The 18428-nt window shown below is 37.4% G+C and overlaps 1 protein-coding gene across 2 annotated transcripts; it reads right to left on the bottom strand.

Moving 5' to 3' along the window:
- Positions 1–975: 975 nt before the first annotated feature.
- Positions 976–17280, bottom strand: taf4 (TATA-box binding protein associated factor 4). 2 transcript variants are annotated; one of them, XM_015380180.1, is made up of 16 exons: positions 17060–17280; positions 16211–16951; positions 15536–15690; positions 13484–13603; positions 11709–11855; positions 11511–11633; positions 11328–11417; positions 9237–9464; positions 8987–9122; positions 8515–8629; positions 5823–5992; positions 5597–5727; positions 5355–5480; positions 3311–3367; positions 3081–3200; positions 976–2995 (listed from the first exon to the last, which is right to left on the bottom strand). In XM_015380180.1, the coding sequence occupies exons 2-16, from the start codon at positions 16836–16838 to the stop codon at positions 2828–2830; spliced, it is 2514 nt and encodes an 837-aa protein (XP_015235666.1). In that variant the 5' UTR covers positions 16839–16951; positions 17060–17280; the 3' UTR covers positions 976–2827. The 2 variants fall into 2 exon arrangements, with proteins under 2 accessions (XP_015235666.1, XP_015235667.1); XM_015380181.1 differs by having other exon boundaries at positions 16211–16839.
- Between the last annotated feature and the right edge of the window lie 1148 nt (positions 17281–18428).

The raw sequence follows: 18428 nt of genomic DNA, 5'->3' as shown, positions 1-18428 counted from the left end.
AGTACATTTATATACATGAATATGCCAGAATGATGACATTTAAGTATGACTTCCCTACGGCTTTACGCACAGATTCCAATATCTCTGCAGTGTTGGGACTATAAATCTAATATTAGCTATGATGGTACTGCTGCTGAAGTTCATTGAAAATGTTATTAGCACCAAGAACAGTAGTAAGAATTCCGATATTCATTCTTTGCTTGCTTTGTGTGTAAACTGTCTAGTTGACAGAGAATAGGGCGGTGAAAGCCGAGGAAGGCTGGACCTGTTTGAATCCTTGAATCCATCTTGTATGATTCAGCTTCTGAAATCAAAAACACCCGCTGTGTGTGTGCATCTGCCGTCTGACCTTTAGATGTCACTGAAAATTACACATTGTAGCTTTAAGGAATGCAATTGTTGTACCCTATGAACTTCTAAATACCATTCTGCCACTAGCTTATATGTTAGAACAGTGACTGTCTCTACTGTTTACTGTACTTGAGCTTGAAATGGCACACAAAGAGTATGTCTGTGTAATATATCGAGTAATTAAATTTTGAGAATGTAGCCAGATGCTTATATCAGGTAAAAGTTGTAGTTCAACTAACATTACTCAAGTAAAATGAGTAAAAGTGCAATAAAACAACACAAAGAAGTTCTTTTAAGAGAAAGGTTACTTAATATAACTAGTTATCAGCCACCTCTGGCTGTAAGAAATAATAATCCAAAGTAGAAATAAAAACAACATGCAAGTCATTGTTCAATGAACGTATATAACATGCTTCCCTTTTTAAGTTGAATTATGATCGAAATTTAAAATGGATTGTATTTAAGCAGTCTCCTGTTGATAGTACCTGAGAAACATTGCAAAAGCAACAGAAACAGTTCCATGTTAAGCTATGATGTACTGCAGGTCTGAATGAGGAACAAAGACCCAAAGGACACACTCTTGATTCTTTTATGGTTTAATAGAGATATTTTCAGTCATTTATAAAATATTCAAAAACTTTTTTCTTTATTTACATATTAACAGGTGACTGTGCAAAATTTACAAGACAATAAAATGAGATCATATCAGTCTCATGTGTCAAATATTTATATACAAAGAAAGAAAGAAAGAAAAAACAAACATTTTCATAAGCTGAAGCCATCAACCAAAGATTACAAGTTGTAATCTCAAGCATAAAACTATAATTGTTATGTGTACTACTCACAAAAAAGCCCATGTTAAGTGGGATGTTGATCTGAGGAACTAAAAAAAAGGGAAACAATGCAATCTCCACACGGAAATTTATCATAACGTCATCACAACCCGTTTTGTTTTCTATCATTTCAGATATAGTTACCTTTTATTAGAAAAAGTAAAATAAGGTAAGAAGTTTTTCAGCAAAACTAAAACAGATCCTCATGATAAAATTTGATAAAATGTTATCTTGTAATATATAGAACAAAATAAATGCATACTTCTGTTCTCTAATGAAAACTAAAGAAATTCGGAGCATTTAAAGTCTGTAGCAAATCTGTGGCAGTAAAATATATTAATAAAAATAATAAAATCATCCACTGAACTCCCATTGAAAGCTTTGTTTTTACAATATCCCCAAGTGTTACATAAATCACATAAACAGCCCATTAGAAAAACTGGATTTATCCAGAGTCATTCAAAATCTCTGGAATAGATAAACCAACACTATGAATGGATATGGCTTTACTTTAAGAAGGCAGCTGAACAGATGTCGATTCAACAACAACCAGGATATCAGCCAAGCAGAGTAACAGCGCCCTCTACACTCATTGGCAACCCTGTTAAAAAGGTATTGAAATAAATTCAGCATTTATTAGAGAATCATAATCTCAGTTTTTTTTATCTGAATTCTTAATTGTAGATTTTTAGTCGGAGGGGAATAGAATAAAAAAAGAATTAGATTGTGTTACATACATCACTGAGGCCACGTTAATAAGCACCCTGACTGTTAACCTTTTGTCAAACCTTCTTTTGCCAACTTTTAGATCAGTCTCTTCTCCAGCAGACATGAATTAAACGAGTTGCTCTTTGGCAGACCTCTACAGAGTTGAATGACATGTTATGGGAATTGTGCTGGTAGATTTAGGTGTGTTGGACAACAGTTGGTTCCTCCTTAATCTAATCTTTTTCCAAAGCTCCAAATATTTAATATTTTTTTCTTTTTTACAATCACACTGATAATAGATCTAGCCATGTTTATATGGAAGCTTGAATAAATTTGACTTATGATAAATCAATGTTAAAGGCCCACACTCTAAATGTTCTCATTGTAAACAGTAAGCAGGACAAACAAGCCTATGTTACATCATATTTATCCCCAGTGAAAAGAGTCATGGATCGATTATTTTATATTTTCAGACATTCTGACCAACGTGAAATCTTTAATCTAAATTAAACCTTCAGCTTAATTCACCATGAAAATATTAGAGGTACCAATGAGTTTATTTTTTTCAAAACCTGGGGTCTTTATTCCAACCGACTTAATGTACACAAATCGTACCATAGACTTTTTTTTTTAAAGTTTTCTATATGAGATTATGCATCTTTAATAAAACTGTATTTAAACACTTTTAAACAACTTGAATATTGATATCAGTTAGTGAGAGTGCAACTGGTGTCATAACCCGATCACTTCATCGCTGAACATGCCACAAAAAATGCCAGTGCTTCAGTAGGTGCATTTAAAAGCTGATGGCTCCTCTGTGTTTCAAATTATTTTCTTCCTGCAAATATCTCTTCTAGTGCAGCAGATAAAATAAAGGGCCATTAGGTCTGCTTGCTTTATCCCACTGTGTGTGACTAGTCTCTTCGATCCAGCTGCTATTTAAGGAGACCTTTGTAGAGCAGCTGGGAGTGACTGGTCTCTCTGTCATTCTCCAGACATAAAAGCAGGTCCCGGAGGTTAACCCTGGTGATGCGCTGTCGCATAAACTGTCTGGAACCAGGTCCATTGGAGCCTCCAGGCTGAGTGGGACCTGACCCTGAAGCCTGCAGGGTTGAATGGCGGAAATTATTTAACAATTCAGCAAAAAAAGCATCTTACTTTTAATCCCAAGTTTGCAAAAATCATTACCTCTGCACTTGCACCACTTAAAGGGGAGTCTGTTTTTCTTTTTTTCCTTGGACCGATTGCTGCAAGAGCTGTTAGGTTGGCTTCTCTCTGCCTAATCTGGGCCAACTCCAGCTGCTGCATCTGGAATACACCAAAAAAACAACAACATCAAAACATTGAAATCACCCACTTGAAAAAAAACAATAAGAAAGAAATGACTTTCATATACACCCTTTTCTGCATATAATTACCTCCTTGGCCTTCTGTTTAAGTCTCAGCTGCTCCGGGTCTTCTTGCCTTGACCTGGACTACAGAAATATAGAGAAGATTTTGAATATTTTAGATTGGATCTGTGTGATTAGCTCATAAATCCATTGTTTTATTCATTCAATCACTCATACATGGCATATATATTGGCTAGCAGCATAAAAATGTACATTTATGATACAGATCACAGATTTTGGCCCTCTATGCAATCATAACAGTGTGAGTCATCCTGTCAGGCCCTTGTTTAAATAATGCTAGGTCACTCAAGTTCAACAAACCACGTTTCCTGCTAAGATGCATTTCATGATCGTGGCAAAAGAAAAAGAAAAAAAAGGGAAAAACCAACAAAGAAACAGATGTCCTTATAATTTGTATATAAAAATAAAAAAATATTTATCAAAACATTATGATTTAAAACTATTAACCTGTTGTTCTGGGTTGGACCACATCAAAAATCAAACACTGTATAACATGATAAGGCTTTTGCTTTTTTGTACAGACAAACAAACAAACAAAGACATGACTTTAATAGGTATTTTGTAAAATGATTTGTACCATAATTTCAATACGTTATTGGTCAATTTGGATGATTTATGGTCTGACCTTCTAACCTACAAATTAATCATCCCCAAAGGATGGTTAACTAACATTTATTATGATTCTTTTTAACATGAATAAATAGCAAAGATAAATAATAGGTTCCTAATATTTGGTCAATAAAAAATATCTTTTTACATTTTGTTTGCATTTCTAGGTATAGTGGAGGATTTTCGCAAATTTCTCAAATATAAAAAAAAAAAATTAAAAATGCACATGCACAACCCTGTACCCACTCCCGAGAGGGAACGTCTATTAAATGCATTCTAGAGCATGAATGAGCCCATTTCTCCTCGTGCACGCTTTGTTTAAAAGTTGTTGCTTGCATCGCTCATACAAGTTTACTTTCCAAAAGAAGATTTGTTATTTTTCCACTATTTCAGACTCACCACCGTTAAGTGAAAATCGAGCAGTAAGGCAGGCCTTACATAAACATATCACCAGAATGATTGAAAATTAGGAGAACCTCTTACTTTGATAATGACCACTTATTTTGTTATAGACACCTTGAAAACGTTGAATATTGAGACGGTTAGTGATGATCCATCCCAAAATACTTCCCTGTTTGTGCATTTGCTGATTAACATGTTGAGTCAAACCAAAGTTCTTAGGGGTGTCACAGTTCTATTGCACCTGTCTTCAGGATTATTAATGTGAATGTTAAATTCGCCCACAATAACTAAACAGTCAAATAGAACAAACACTACAGAAAAGGTTGCATTAAAATCACTGACAAGGTTTGCTTAGGACTAAAGGCTGATTTATACTTCAAAACCAGGTCCTCTGCGTATGTGTTGCAGTGAACAAAAAGACGTCCCCGCCCCCTCTGCAGACACTCTGTTGCACCTCTCCCAAATTGTAGGTGACCACAGAAAGGAGGCCGCAGACAGGAGGCCAGCTTGTTTTGTTTCCGCACTTGTTATGACCACAAGTGCGGAAAACAACTTGTGAAGATGGACCAGCTAGAAGAGCGAGGTGCGCGAGAACGCTGGGACCCTTTTTCCACCCGGATCCCCGCTCTTTTTCGCCATCATGTCCCTCCGTTGTCAGACAAACTTGCCCCCACGTCCTCTCCGCCTCGGCTGTATCTAGACCCACAGCGTATAGTGCAGACCACGCTTGAATATTGAGCATAAACCAAAGATGTCTGTGTCAAGCTCACTGTGACACACTGCTGCGGGGAGTATAACCAGCCTTTAAGGAGGCCTGTAAATATTCAATAACATGGTTTGGACTGACTTCTTTAGCAAAAGAGCCAAATATTCTAGCGCTTTTCTTTAGGCGAAATTGTTAAAAACTGTAAACTGAATAAAACTTTATAAAAATCTGTATTCCATATCCTTTTTTACCCATATAAAAGAAGTAAAGCGAGTGTTTGAGGTGAAAGGAAAGCTTCCTGCTGTTCTTAAACCGGCAGATTTGTCTCCCTACCTTAGCAGCCTTTAGCAGGATCTCTCTCTCCTGCTCCTCCTTCCTTTGCTTCTCCATCTGATCTAGCTGCTCAAAGAATTTGAGCTGCGCTCGCACGTCGCTGACCTGCTCACATCGCTCATCCTCCTGAAGATTTTATGAAGTAAGATGTGTGAAGGAAGGGTAGAAATAAAAAAGCTATGAAATAAGAATAGAACACATTTTGCAAAGCAAACTCTTGAATTACTAAGAACCATTCATACCCTAAAATTTATATTCTTCTGCTGTGCAACATGTGAAGCCTTTTCCAAAAGGTTCTGCAGTCGTTGCTGTGTAGCATGGGAAATGTAACTGATCACATCTGTGCCCAACTCGCTGACACCAAACCTCTTTCCTGAAACAGATTCCAGTGTGGAAAAAAAGAGGAATGAATGAGATTTAAGCTACAGTAAAAGAATAGCTCCTTTGTCGCAGAAGTGAATCACTTACCGATCTGCAGAACTATCCGAGTGAGAGAGGAGATGGAGAGAAAAGCCTCGTCCTTACAGGACCGGGTCACAATCCCCACCAGTTCAGAGCTGGTTGCCATGATGCGGGCGCTCTCCTCGGATAAATTGACTCCTGCCATGGAAGCCACATCATTGATATCATCATCATCCCTGTAAGAAAGATGAAGTAAAAACAAATTCATTTTTTGTAAATTAAAATCTGTCAAGGTTACATAAAGGTGATGCTACTGAGTAACGGGCTAAACTTGTATTATCGTCCAAATATTTGGTTATTATTCCATCATAATTTACGAATAAATCCTAATAAAAATCTTGGATTTTCCCCCCTCATTTTGTCTTTCATAGTTTAATTATAACCATGATAAAAATAACAGACATCTTTCATTTTGCTTAATAGGAGAATTTGAACACCAGTTCCTGACTTTAATAATTTGTTTGGCCCCAAAGTAAGTTTTAGATCTACAATAACTTATTCCCTTCTTTCAAAGAACAAACATTTTTTCATTTTTTTTCTCATTTAATTTTTTTGAAAGTGAATTATTTTGGCTTGCGGATACTTTTGCATCAATTTGACAAAAATTGGCGTATGGATAAAATAAATAGTATAAAATAAGGAAGTGTTATCAAATTATAATACGGCACTGTTTAAAGACTGCATATTATAAATTTTCCTACTAAAAGAGGGCCAACTATGTATGCCCAGTTTTACTGTAACTAAAGCTGATCTAGCATTAGGAATTTAGCTGCCCTTTAAATTAAGGTTTTCTCCCAGAAGAAAAAAGAAAATAGGACTGAAATAAAAGCGAGTTTTGTCACCTTTCATTATAAATTTTAAAGGGGTGAGACCTTTAAGCCATATCGCCAAGCCCCACACTGTGTCCAAAAAGATTTTCTGTACTGCCAGAACAGTGATAAAAGAGCAATCATTGCTGTCCATAAACAATTATAAATTAAATTACAAAGTACCAGTAGTCTTAAACTCCGGTCTGGTCTAGCCAGGTCAAGATCTGCAATTACAATCCCAGCAAACAGGAAAGAGAACGAAAAGAAGTTCCGGTTTGTCAAATTAAAATATGGTAACGACAGATCGGTAACTACAAATTAAGAGCATAATTCCTATATATTCCCAAAAAATAAGACAGTTTAATTAAATTATTGGATGCAAACTATTGGTACTTCAACATACCAGGAAGTGGATTTCTCATCTCCATCAAAATATTTATTTTATTAAAATGCGTTTGTGTATCGAGGCACGTCAGGGGAGTCTTAATTGAATCTTGTATTGTGTGTGGATTGTTTTGGGCTTGTGTGAATTGGGTTGTGCATGTTTGGATCTTGTCCTGTGCATGTATTAATCACATCTGTGTATTTGTGAAATGCCCAATTTCAGGCGTATATGTGTAGTGAGCTACGGCTACGGTTTCAGAGAGTCTTGAAGCTCACCTTTCTCACCGCGGTTCTTTGAAAATGGCCGAGGGTCGTAAGAGAAAAAGTGTCTACGAAGTGCAGGAGAAGAAATGAAAGGCCTCAGAAGAGGCAGATATATCCCAGAATGCTTTGAGCAGACAGCCCTCCTCGCAAAGCACTATGGGATTTTCTGTCACAGCAGCCCGCGACTAATAAAGATGGCGCAGGCACCGCGCAGTGGAGGAGGACTTACATGACCAATGGGTCAAAAAGCAGCGATCATCTGTCCAAACGGTCAGTTAACTGAGTTTGCTATAAAGTACATAATACAGGCCCCGCTGTATGTGTACACACAAAGCTTGTAATATCTATGAGAACAGCACATTTTAAACAGGGCGTGCACGAGGAGAAATAGGTTTGTGCATGCTCTGGCACAAGAATTTTTCTTTTTTTTTTTTAAGGGGAGAGGGCGGGTCTTCGAAAAAAAAAAAAACCTGTCCTCAGCTCCCTAGAATATGAGAATTACATATGGTTATTAATATCAACTGTAAGTGTCACTGTTTAGACTGATGTGAAGGATTTTTCAACGTGTAAAGACTTGAAATTAATTGCTCAGCATTTTATGTATTTTATTTTTCTTACTCTAGTAACTGATTTCCTGGATCATCAGAGGGGGGACTTTCTTTCCAAGATAAAAAAAAGGCTATGGGAAGATTCCATTGAGGATTTTTCTCAAATCTACTTCTGTTAGCCCTCAAAAGTTAAAGTGCCTTCATATCATGTCATTGTGATATGCTGCAGCCAATCTGTTGTTTATGAGATGTCACCTACAGCTGTTTTTTGTCAAGTTTTTCCAATAATCATTGGGAGAAATCAAGTATTCATGTAGTTGTGAAGCCACAAGCTTATAACTCAAGTCTGACTCGATTTGCAGTTACATGACCCAAGTCCACAACTCTTCCATTATCCAATAATACCAGAATAGAGCAATGGATTGATCCCCACTAGACATATATTTATCAATAATAAATATTAAAGCTTTCTGATGGGATCACAAATGATAAAATAACAAAAAAGAGATAAGAACAAAAAGTTACATTTAAAAAAGCTATAGTTAGTAATAGTTAGCAAATGTATCTCAATAAATATAAAGAAGTGAAAAGGTAAAACAAGTAATGGAAATACACAGAGGACTTAAAAGGTAAAGTATTCTAGATGCCAGATGGAGGACATGTATAAAAGACATATATATAAGCAGCACAAACTTGAAAGTTCCTCCTCCAGCTTCCTTTAGCTTGTTCTGGACATTGATGGGAGACGCTGGGTTAATCACTTTTACTCCTCTGGCCCCTGGAACTACGGTCTGCTTCACCATGGAGACTAAAATTGACAAATGGGGACAAAAGTTCACTTTTTGGCATAGATAACATAAGATTAATCACAGCAGCCATTTAAACAGTCCAAATCAATATCACATCTTTTTTCCGACAGTATAACGCATTAAAAAATTTAACCACAAGGTGGCAGCAATCCCATCATGTAAAACCTGAAAAATCTTCAACTTTGCAGGAAGATTTATTTTCAAGTGTCTCTGTAGCATATCAGCCTTTCATTAACATTATTGCACAGGATTAATATTGCATTTTTGTGTTTATAGCTACAGTGGACAGTTATATTGAAACCCAATCCTATATAGATGTTTGAAATCTCCAGTTTAAAAATCTGCTGAACTCACACCTGGTGAAATCTGCCTGACAATCTGTGGCTGACCGACAATAATCCGGCTCGGAGCTGCTCCTCGGATTGTCACCAAAGGAGACTGAGCCAACGTCACCTGTGGCCTCACTGTGCCGCCCTGCTGCTGAGGTACCACCTGCACATAATCACACACACAGCAACAAATGTTAGAAATTCAATAACAGAGTAGGATTTTACAGGTGAACATGTGAAATATTGTATTGAAGTTTCACAGAAGCAGCTACATTACCACTCCAGGTTTACTGTTGGCTTTATGGGACAGGGTGATGACGGTGGCTTTGGTTGCAGCAGTGCCTGTGGCTACAGTGGCTGTAGGGGGAAGAGGAGGTCGCAGCACAACAGCGCCGAGGGCTGTGGAGGCTGCTGCAGCTGGCTGAGTGCTTGGCTGGGGCAGAAGGCTTTGCTGGATGAAGGCCTCTGAGTCTGGGGTCATTTGGCGCAAAGCTGGAAGACTTCGCTATAAGCAGCGGGAGACAATAGATGTATTCAGTGAAAAAACTTACGTTTTGTAATTTTTGACAGGTTTTTGGATGTTGTAGAATGAAACTAGTAGAATGAATAAAGTCATTACATTACAAAATAAAGAAAAATAAAAACATATTACAAATCAAAATCACAATTTATAATATTACAAGAATAAAGTCAATATTATTCAATGAGAACTCTGGCTCTTTCATCCCCTGCACTGAAATGAGGACTGATGAGAATCTTGTAAGGTTACGCTTTGGTATCATTTTTACAAATAAGGAAATATTCAACCTTTTAGCCCATAAGCACCAAATAATTATTTTGTTTAGAAACGGAGCTCAGATTGCTGATTGGTTGTTTAAATATTTTTTTTCTGAAAGGAATAATAATCAGACAAATTTATTCTATCATGACTTTATTCACAAAGCATTACGACTTTATTATTGTAATGATACAAGAATAAATTTTTTATTATTACAACTTTAGATAGCAATATATCTATTTTTTCTGGTAATATAACGAGAATGAAGTCATAGGATTAAAAATGTATTCTTATAAAATGCATTACAGGATGACATTCGTTTAATTTTTTTTTTAGTCTGACTCTAATACTCTGTCGTAGATTACTTTTAGATTTTTATTTAACGATTTGTTTTTTTATGCATATAGATGAACCGTTCGTAAAATGTTTGGATTTAGATAAAAGCTGGTCTAAACGTTTAATCTTAGATTGGAGGACTTACAACACACAGCGCTCTCTTAGCCGTTATTGTGTATTGATTTCATTTTCTACATGAAAGCAACTGTTTTTCTCCAAGTATCTGCTGAATATAGCTGAACTAGAGATAGATTAAATGATTTCCAGGTCAATAAACAGCTCTTGATGTTTATCAATGCTCTGTCTGGATTGCCCTTCTCAGAAACTGGACTATGTAACCAGAGATGGTTGGATCTGTCACTGAATGAGTCGCGTGAGTCATGAATGAGCCACCTAAATGTTGTTGTTAAGCAACAACACAGATATAAGTAGTACCTGAGGACTCTGTTTAACTGTAGCAATGGTCAGCCGGATGCCATATAGTGGCGGCGCTAAAATTACAGCTTTCTATCACCTTTCGGGTTGCTTTAAAAATGATTATATCAAACTAAATTATCTTTCAGATTGTTGTAGCTATATTCATTTATGCCATATACTGTATCTGTTCCAAGGTCAATTTAAAAAGTAGCGGATGAACAGTTTTTTTTTTTTTCTTTGATGACGAAATATGAATTGCATTAAACACAAGTTGTTGCTTTTCTTTTTTTTTTTTTTTTCCCTGAATGAAATTTATAAAATCCATGAGTGCTAGCGTACTAATATAATAGTAGTTTCATTGCATTCATTTATCCCTTCAAACTTAAGTTGAGGTAATAAATAAAAACCTCAACAGTGTGATTTGCATTTGTATTCAACCTTTTTACTTTATAAATTCAAAGGCAACCAGCTACTTTCAAAAGTCACCTACTAAGTAAATGAAGTCCATCTATGTATAGGTTATAGTAAAAAATTTTAATAAATATTATATTAAAACTATTATAAATTAAAAATATTTTCCTGTAAAGACGTCTAATGTTTGTTAAAACAAAGCATCAAGCAGAAAGGAACACACCTGGCAAAGATAAAGCAGCAGTATATGGTTACCTTATCAGTACTACGTTAAGGTGCGTCATTAAATCAATCATCAAAAATAGAAGATAAAGCACAGCTGCTAAACTAAACTGACAGACTAAGCAAACTTTTACAAACGAATGGTAATTTATGTGTTTACTGTTGGATAACATTTAAAGAAAGACCATTTTTGCAGCAGCTCACCTTAAGGAAGGGGACAAGGTATGGCTGAGGGGAAGAGTTAAGCTCCTTGTACAACTGCTTGGTGAAATCATCAGGCTCTATCCTTCCTTCCTGTTAAAGAAAGGAAACCAAATGGTAAAGCTATGTGAGGTAAGCAGATATTAGTGTACGAATGACAGATCAACAAACTGTGTAGAAAAGTACCAGCAGGCTCTTAACAAGCTCTTTGACACTGGCTGTAGTCTCCGATGACTGTTTTCCATTTGATGCCAATTTGATGAGTGTAGACAGAAAGTTTCTACACTTTTTCACATTTTCTAATGTTTCCTAAAACAAAAACAAAAAAAAATATTCAGAATTTGACTTAGTTAAACAAAGCCGGTTGTTCTACTTCTCTCTTACAGCTGAGATGGCTATAGGAGCGAGAGGCGCCCCAGTGGCTCCGAGGGGCGCCACCCTCTGAGTCACTACCGTCGTTGCCTGGACTGTTGCAGACGTTCCAAGGGCCTGACCTGAAGAAGACGCATTTCCTCCCAGTACAATAGTATTCTGTACATGTGAGAGAGAGAGAGCACATGAGTTTACTTTAACAAGACATGAAGCAATCAGACATCATCTTTTAGGACCAGCAACTAAAAAAAGTCCCTAAAACTAATTATCCCTTAAAATTGTCAGAACCATAAAGACACTTTACGCTGACAACCTTGATGATGTTTTGTTGAGTTAATACCATGAATTTCTGTTGATTTTGTTAATTAGCTTTTGTCCAATAAACTAACTGGTAAAAGTGAAAAAGCCAAATATGATGGACTGAAAGTCTAATTTTTATTTTTTATCATATCAGTGTGTTATTAAAAAAAAAAAAAAATCCCCCCTAGAGGGGTTTTTTTCTTCTTCTGTAAAGTAGGTAGATTATTCTATAGTAGTGGGCTAATTTAGATTAACTGATTTCATTGATTATTCAAATTTTATGTTTATGACAAATACATTTTTTTAAAACTGTTTTTTTTTTTCCTTAATGCACTTCTTGAGTGGCATCTGTTCATCAGAAGATCCCTCCTCATTACTAATATACTAGCTCACTGTGTGATTTCACTAGCTGCAAATATTTAGGGCGTTTTATTTTCATTGCTTTTTGGGACTTTTTTTACCCTTTAAACTTAGGTATTAATGTATGTAGTGGTTTTATAATTTTTATTAGAAAACTAAAGGGAGAAAAATAAATCTATTAATTAAGATTTAGTATAAAATAATAGATTAGACATTTTAGCCATATTACCCAGCTAGTATGTATGATTTTATCAAAGGCAACCCGTATAAAGAGTTACACAGTGATACAGTGGGTAGCACTGCTGCCTTGCAACAACAATGTTGCAGGTTTGATTCCCCGCCCAGAGTCTTTCTGCCGCTGGGGGAGTGTTGGGCTAGTGGTGAGAGCAGTGTGCTCGTGCTCTGAGAAGGTTGCAAGTACCCCGTTTGATCCCCACAGCCTGTTCTCTGGGTCCCTGAGCAAGACCCTTAACCCCACACTGCTCCCCAAGGGGATGGGTGAAATGCAATGTAATTGGTTGCTTTGTACTTGTGACAGTGGAAATTATCTAAGATGACCAAATAACTAAAAACAAATAATTACCTTGTTTTTCTAACTTGCAAGTAAAGGGAAACAAATGGCCTAAAAGACATGTAACAATCTTTGTGTTTGCAGAGTTCTACACATTCTTTTAAGGTAATTCCAGGAAATGGATGATACAATTATGAAAGCCTGTTTTATCTTTTTCCCCACAAGGACTTGAAAATTAATAAATGCTTTTTATCCAATATAACAGTAAATAAACAAACAAAAGACTGGTGACTAATCCAGTCAGTGTCCAGGATGATCCTATTTTCAAATAACGATTGGCAGTCCAAACAGAAGCCAACTTTTCTTGAGGAATTACTGAGTTGCTTGCATGATCTATTGGAACAACAACAGACCCACATTGAAGATCATATTTACATCTGTGGGCTCAGTGGAACATCAACTATTGTCAACTACCCTAAAAATATTACATTTCTTTTTAGTGTAAAACAGATAATAAAGAATGGTATTAAATATGTTTATTAATAGAATGATGTCTTCTTGTTGTGGTAAGTAGAAACGGGATAATATATCCCAGAGTTCAGTCTGATGCGGGTACCTGGAGAACTGGAGGCCTCTGCAGTGTGGCGGTGGTGGTGACTGTAGTTTGAACAGGGGAACCCTGTTTGATGATGGTGGTTGGAGTTACTGAGCGAGCCAGCAGAGGAGCCCCAGGAGTCTAGAGAAGAGGCAGAGATGCTTTCATTAGTTGAAAAAAGAAATAAAAGACAAGGACACAATAATCATTAACTTTATTGCCCCATTTACACTAGCCCTCTGAAACCGTTCTGTGCCGAGTTCAGACCGAGCTTGGATCAGTTACCCGTACCAAGCTTGGTTCTTACGACCATTTACACATCACGCTAGCACAGTTCCTTGCCTCCTATCAGCGGTCCGCAATACTATAGCTCTCAAGGCAGGAATTTCGCAAACAAAAATGTCAGCGCCCATAACATTCAGGAACTTATGTGCCTGAATAGCTTCCTCCACCTAAATTTCAATGAGAGCGTCGGTCTCGACATGATCCTAATTTGCACAACGCTCTTTTGATGCCATTTATTGTTCATAGGTTGAGTTTGTGTTGTGAACAGGTGAAGAGATCTGTGAATTGCAAAGCCGGATACGGCGGAAAACCAGCTAAATCAGTCCGCTGACTGTAAATAGGAGATGATGCGGTCCGCTCATGAGCTCCTATTGTTGAACTAGTACTAGATTTAGCCCGGTTCGGTTGTGTCTGGCGCGGTTCGGTTCAGTTGCACTCCATTTACATCCAACAGTTAACTCTGTTATCATGCTCTAACCATTCTCGACACGGTTTCAAAAGGGAAGTGTAAATGGGGTTTATCTGTGTTATTAAAAATCTCTTAGTTAACGTGGCATTACTGTGTTTTCTAATGATACTGCCACTTGTGGTTAAAACAAAGAACTGCAGCACTCTTCTGCTCGTTGTCATAGATTGGCTCGTACTTGACAAGGTTTTATTTTTTTTACCTTATGTAGAATTACCATTGGTGCCTTAGTTGAGCTGGATGCTGTTCGCTTCTGAGTATCCACAAAATCCTTTTTAACTATTATGCTTCGATTGTTTACTAGGGAGAACTATTTCACTGGGCTTACAGTTATCAGCGCTGAACTACTGAGGTGTCAGTCTGCTTAATAAACCATGTTATAGTCGTAAAGGGTAAAAAGACAAGACTATTTCAAAGATATCTTTCTGTAAACACTTGAAAAGGTCTCTTAAGCGTTTGAGTTTCTCAAACAAAAACGACGCCCTGTATCCAAAACATGGTACGTGCATCTATGTCTAGCTCTGCATCTTCAAAAAGTCTGTTTTAAAACCCCTTTTTATTTAAAGGGAAAACGCATTTCACATATTGCAGCTTTTCAAGTAATGCTAATTTTAAAAATGCATACAAAATGAAACAAATTCATAATTGCAACTATGAAGTATAACTGTGGCCTTAACATATGTGCATGTAATGTTCTTTACAAGAATGCACATAAACATAGAAATTGGATCTCAATAATGGACACAACATCCACAGTTTCATGTAAAGACAGCATCTTCTCTATCATAGAACGTTGTAAGATTGCACTTCACCGCAGTCTGTTCTGAATAAATAAAGCAGTGACAAAGAAAATTTTTATTAGCCTGTAGTATTCTTTCATGTCATGTCTCATTCCAGCTTGGGGGATTGTCTAGAGCTTAAAAAGCAGCACATGGATTAAATTGATTGAGTAAATAGCACAACTTTTTCCTCTACTTTCTGTAGGTTGGGCAATGGAGTGTGATCAATGACAGCTGTTTAACAGCTTGTTTCTAAGTCCATGTGGAAAAAGCTAACTATCAACCGAAGGGTTTTCTAAAAGCCTGACCAGCACAGTCACAGCTTAACTGTCCAAAAAACTGTTTTCACAAAAGTTATTTGGCATCTTAGAATGTCATGTTTTTATATGCAACTAATGTACCAAAAACATTACACTTCTGATTGCTGCTTAAGTGTAAAAACGTCAATGTTTGTCAACTGCTATCCAGAACTAAACATTTCTGCACTGCTGCATTTCAAATAGAATTCACATGTGTTGTGTTCCTCTGCTTCAAGGTTTGTACCTGAGAGGCTGTAACCTGCACAGACGGCGTGGTGCTCGGGGCAACAGGTCGTGGCGTAATTGCGCTTTGTGATTGGGCCTGAGCCTGCATTTGAGCCAAGGTCTGCTGGTGAATCATCAGAAGCTGCCCACTCTCACTGCGTACCAACACCATACCTGCAAAGTAAAGCAATAGCAGTCCTACTCATGACATAGGATAACTTTAAATCAACATAAATAAGCAATTCTAAAAGTTTTCAAAACATTAATCTATAAAAGAAGAGACCAGAAGGGGAAAAAAAGAAAACTTAACTGAGTAAGAATAAGAGATTGACTGAGAAATAGAATCGTGACAAAAAGAAATCTGAGAAATATTGCTCGGATGGGTTGTTATGGTGGAAAAGAATATTCAAGGTAACTCTTTTCAGGGAAAGCACAAAAATTGGAGCTACTAAAATGAAAGCTGCCATCTCTTCAGAAGCATATCGGTAAATATATAAGCATCAATAGACTGCAATAAAGTATTTCTGTGCCAGGAGGATGTATCTATTGCAAAGGTAGATCATTGAGTACCTTTGTTCTGGCTGGAGCCAGCTGCTATTCCATCCTTTTCCCCCCTATAAGATGTCTTAATCTACAATCCATGCAAGAAAATAAAAGCGTTGAACAGCAAACTAAAAGTTATTGGACATCTTACCTGGAGGGAGCTGGAAGTTTTGGAAACCTGTGGTGTTTTGATTAGGCTGAGTGGCCCGAGGGGCCAACACCTGTGGAGCGATGGTCCGTGTTACCCCAGGCAGGCTGCCACCGATTGTTGGCGAAAATGTAGTCCTCAGGTTTTGTAGCACAGTTGGACTCCTCATAGTGGAAGTCGTAGTTGTCAAAACACTTGAAGCAGGGACCTGAGCACCGGTTGGGGTTATAGTTTTAGAAGGTTCGGCTTTGCAGGAATCACTGAGGCTCCCTGATGACAGGACAGTGTTGGAAGTTTGTATCGGTGGCCTCACCAGCGCCACAGTGGGAACAGTTTTCACAGAACACTGAGATGAATCCCCAGAGGAGATCGCACTGTTTTGTGCATCAACAGAAGTTCGAATAATAAAACCAGGTGATGCAGAGGAGGGTCCGTTGACAGCAGCTGTCGGAGATCTGTCCGACTGTCCGCTTCCGGGGATGTGACAGTTCATCACCGCGCCGCTTTCATCCAAAGCTGGAGCGGCAGCCGCCGGTTGTTTGTCAGCTGTTGCATCTGATGCTGCTGTATGACTTTGCGCGGCTGTAGTGCTGGGTTCAGCCGCCGGTGTGATCCCAGCCGTCCCATCCATGCTGTAACCGTGGGAAACTCTCCGATCAGTTACTGACAGCTCCCGCAACTCCTGCCGCTACCGCAGCTCAAACATACGGCAACCAGGGATGTACCAAACAACTACCCAATTCTCTGTAGTATCGGGAGAGCGATAAGTCAAATAAAGTTTCCCGCAGTAAAGTTAAACAACCTGACCAAAACTAGCTACTCTCGGCTAATCAGTGAGCGTAGATGTATTACCTGCTTAATATTGTAAAAATCCAGTTTTACTACTATTGAAACTACCGACTGTAGTTGGACCGCAGACGTGATTTGTTGCGAAATAAGCCGCAGACGTTGAATTAGTTCCAACTGCTCGAGTTAAGAAGATCTCCGGAGCTCTCACTGCCTCTCTGACTACTTTTTTGTCCTCCTCTCTGTTGAAGAAAACATCATCCAACAAATCGGAGCCCGCCGCCATCTTTGCCTGCCAACGCTAGTGCGTTGGACGCATGCGCCGATTGGACACGCCTTTCCACAACGTAATGCTTGTTAGGCATTTTGATTGGTTGGTTGAAGAAAATAAACTCCGAAGCAAGTTGTTTTTGTACTATTGGCATTTTCTCCACAGTCACTTTATGATTAGTACAACGAAAATAAGATGCAAACTTTACTAACATTGTGGAAACAGTTTGAATTCTTTCTTTTTTTTAAACGGCTGCTTTTAATTTATGTTCTTTTTCAAAGATTGTATGAATAACAAATGGTTTTATTCTTAAAATAATTACCACAACTTTCTTAAAGAGTTTTGCAGGATTTTATTCATCATTTAATTAAGATACACTTGTTATCAGGAAAAATCTATCTTGCTCATTTATCCTTTGAAAAACAAATAAAAAAATCTACCTTGTAAGGTTGACATCATATCAGACTGGATGAGGCAACTGCTGACATAAGTTGGCGTAATTTGCTCATGGGCAGATTTTAAGTATTCCTTTTAGATCTGTTTCACAAAACCAAGATAAGGGATTAAGCTAGGGATTTTACAGACATCCTAATTAAACCTAGACTTGGCTTCACAGAAGCATTAACATAAATTATTACAGTATGTGAAGTTAGCCTGCTCCAGACCAGGGAAACAGACAGGCTTAGGTAATCCTGGAGCCTGATCTGCTCAGTCAGCATCATAAATCAACAAGTTTTGCCAACCTACATTAAAATTACTGCTTCTATTTAGTTGAGTAGTTTGATTATTTAACATCATATTTGGACATCGTTACTGCTCAATTGTGTTTTTGAAGGCTCTTCTAAATCTCACAGGTATACCTTTAATAGACTAATGCATGTATTGAGGAGAGAATTTAAGTTATAGAAGAAAAAGGGGTTTTCCTTAAAGTCATGCTGGAACAAAAGCTCCAAACATGTGCCTTCTTTTACAACGGCATCTTCATTGTTGAATTTTTCCCAAAATTTACCATCAGAACCTGAGTTAACCTGTGTAACCTGTCCATAATATTTAAACTATAATCTATAATCAGTTTATGTCTCAGTGTAAGTTAGAGAGCCCAGTCAGTGATTACATTTGTACCACTTGTTTTTATATATATATATATATATATATATATATATA

Source organism: Cyprinodon variegatus, unplaced genomic scaffold, assembly GCF_000732505.1.
Source record: "Cyprinodon variegatus isolate N-32 unplaced genomic scaffold, C_variegatus-1.0 Scaffold208, whole genome shotgun sequence".
NCBI classification, from domain to species: Eukaryota; Metazoa; Chordata; class Actinopteri; order Cyprinodontiformes; family Cyprinodontidae; genus Cyprinodon; species Cyprinodon variegatus.
The sequence above is the reverse complement of the archived record's forward strand: the minus strand, read 5'-3'. Positions and strand labels throughout refer to the sequence as shown.

Coding starts and splice junctions, on each gene's coding strand:
- taf4 (XM_015380180.1), bottom strand. CDS start 16,838: ATGGATGGGACGGCTGGGATCACACCGGCGGCTGAACCCAGCACTACA. Junction 11,856..13,483: donor AGAGGCCTCCAGTTCTCCAG/GTACCCGCATCA, acceptor TCACATGTACAG/AATACTATTGTACTGGGAGG. Junction 5,481..5,596: donor AGAAGAATATAAATTTTAGG/GTATGAATGGTT, acceptor TAAAATCTTCAG/GAGGATGAGCGATGTGAGCA.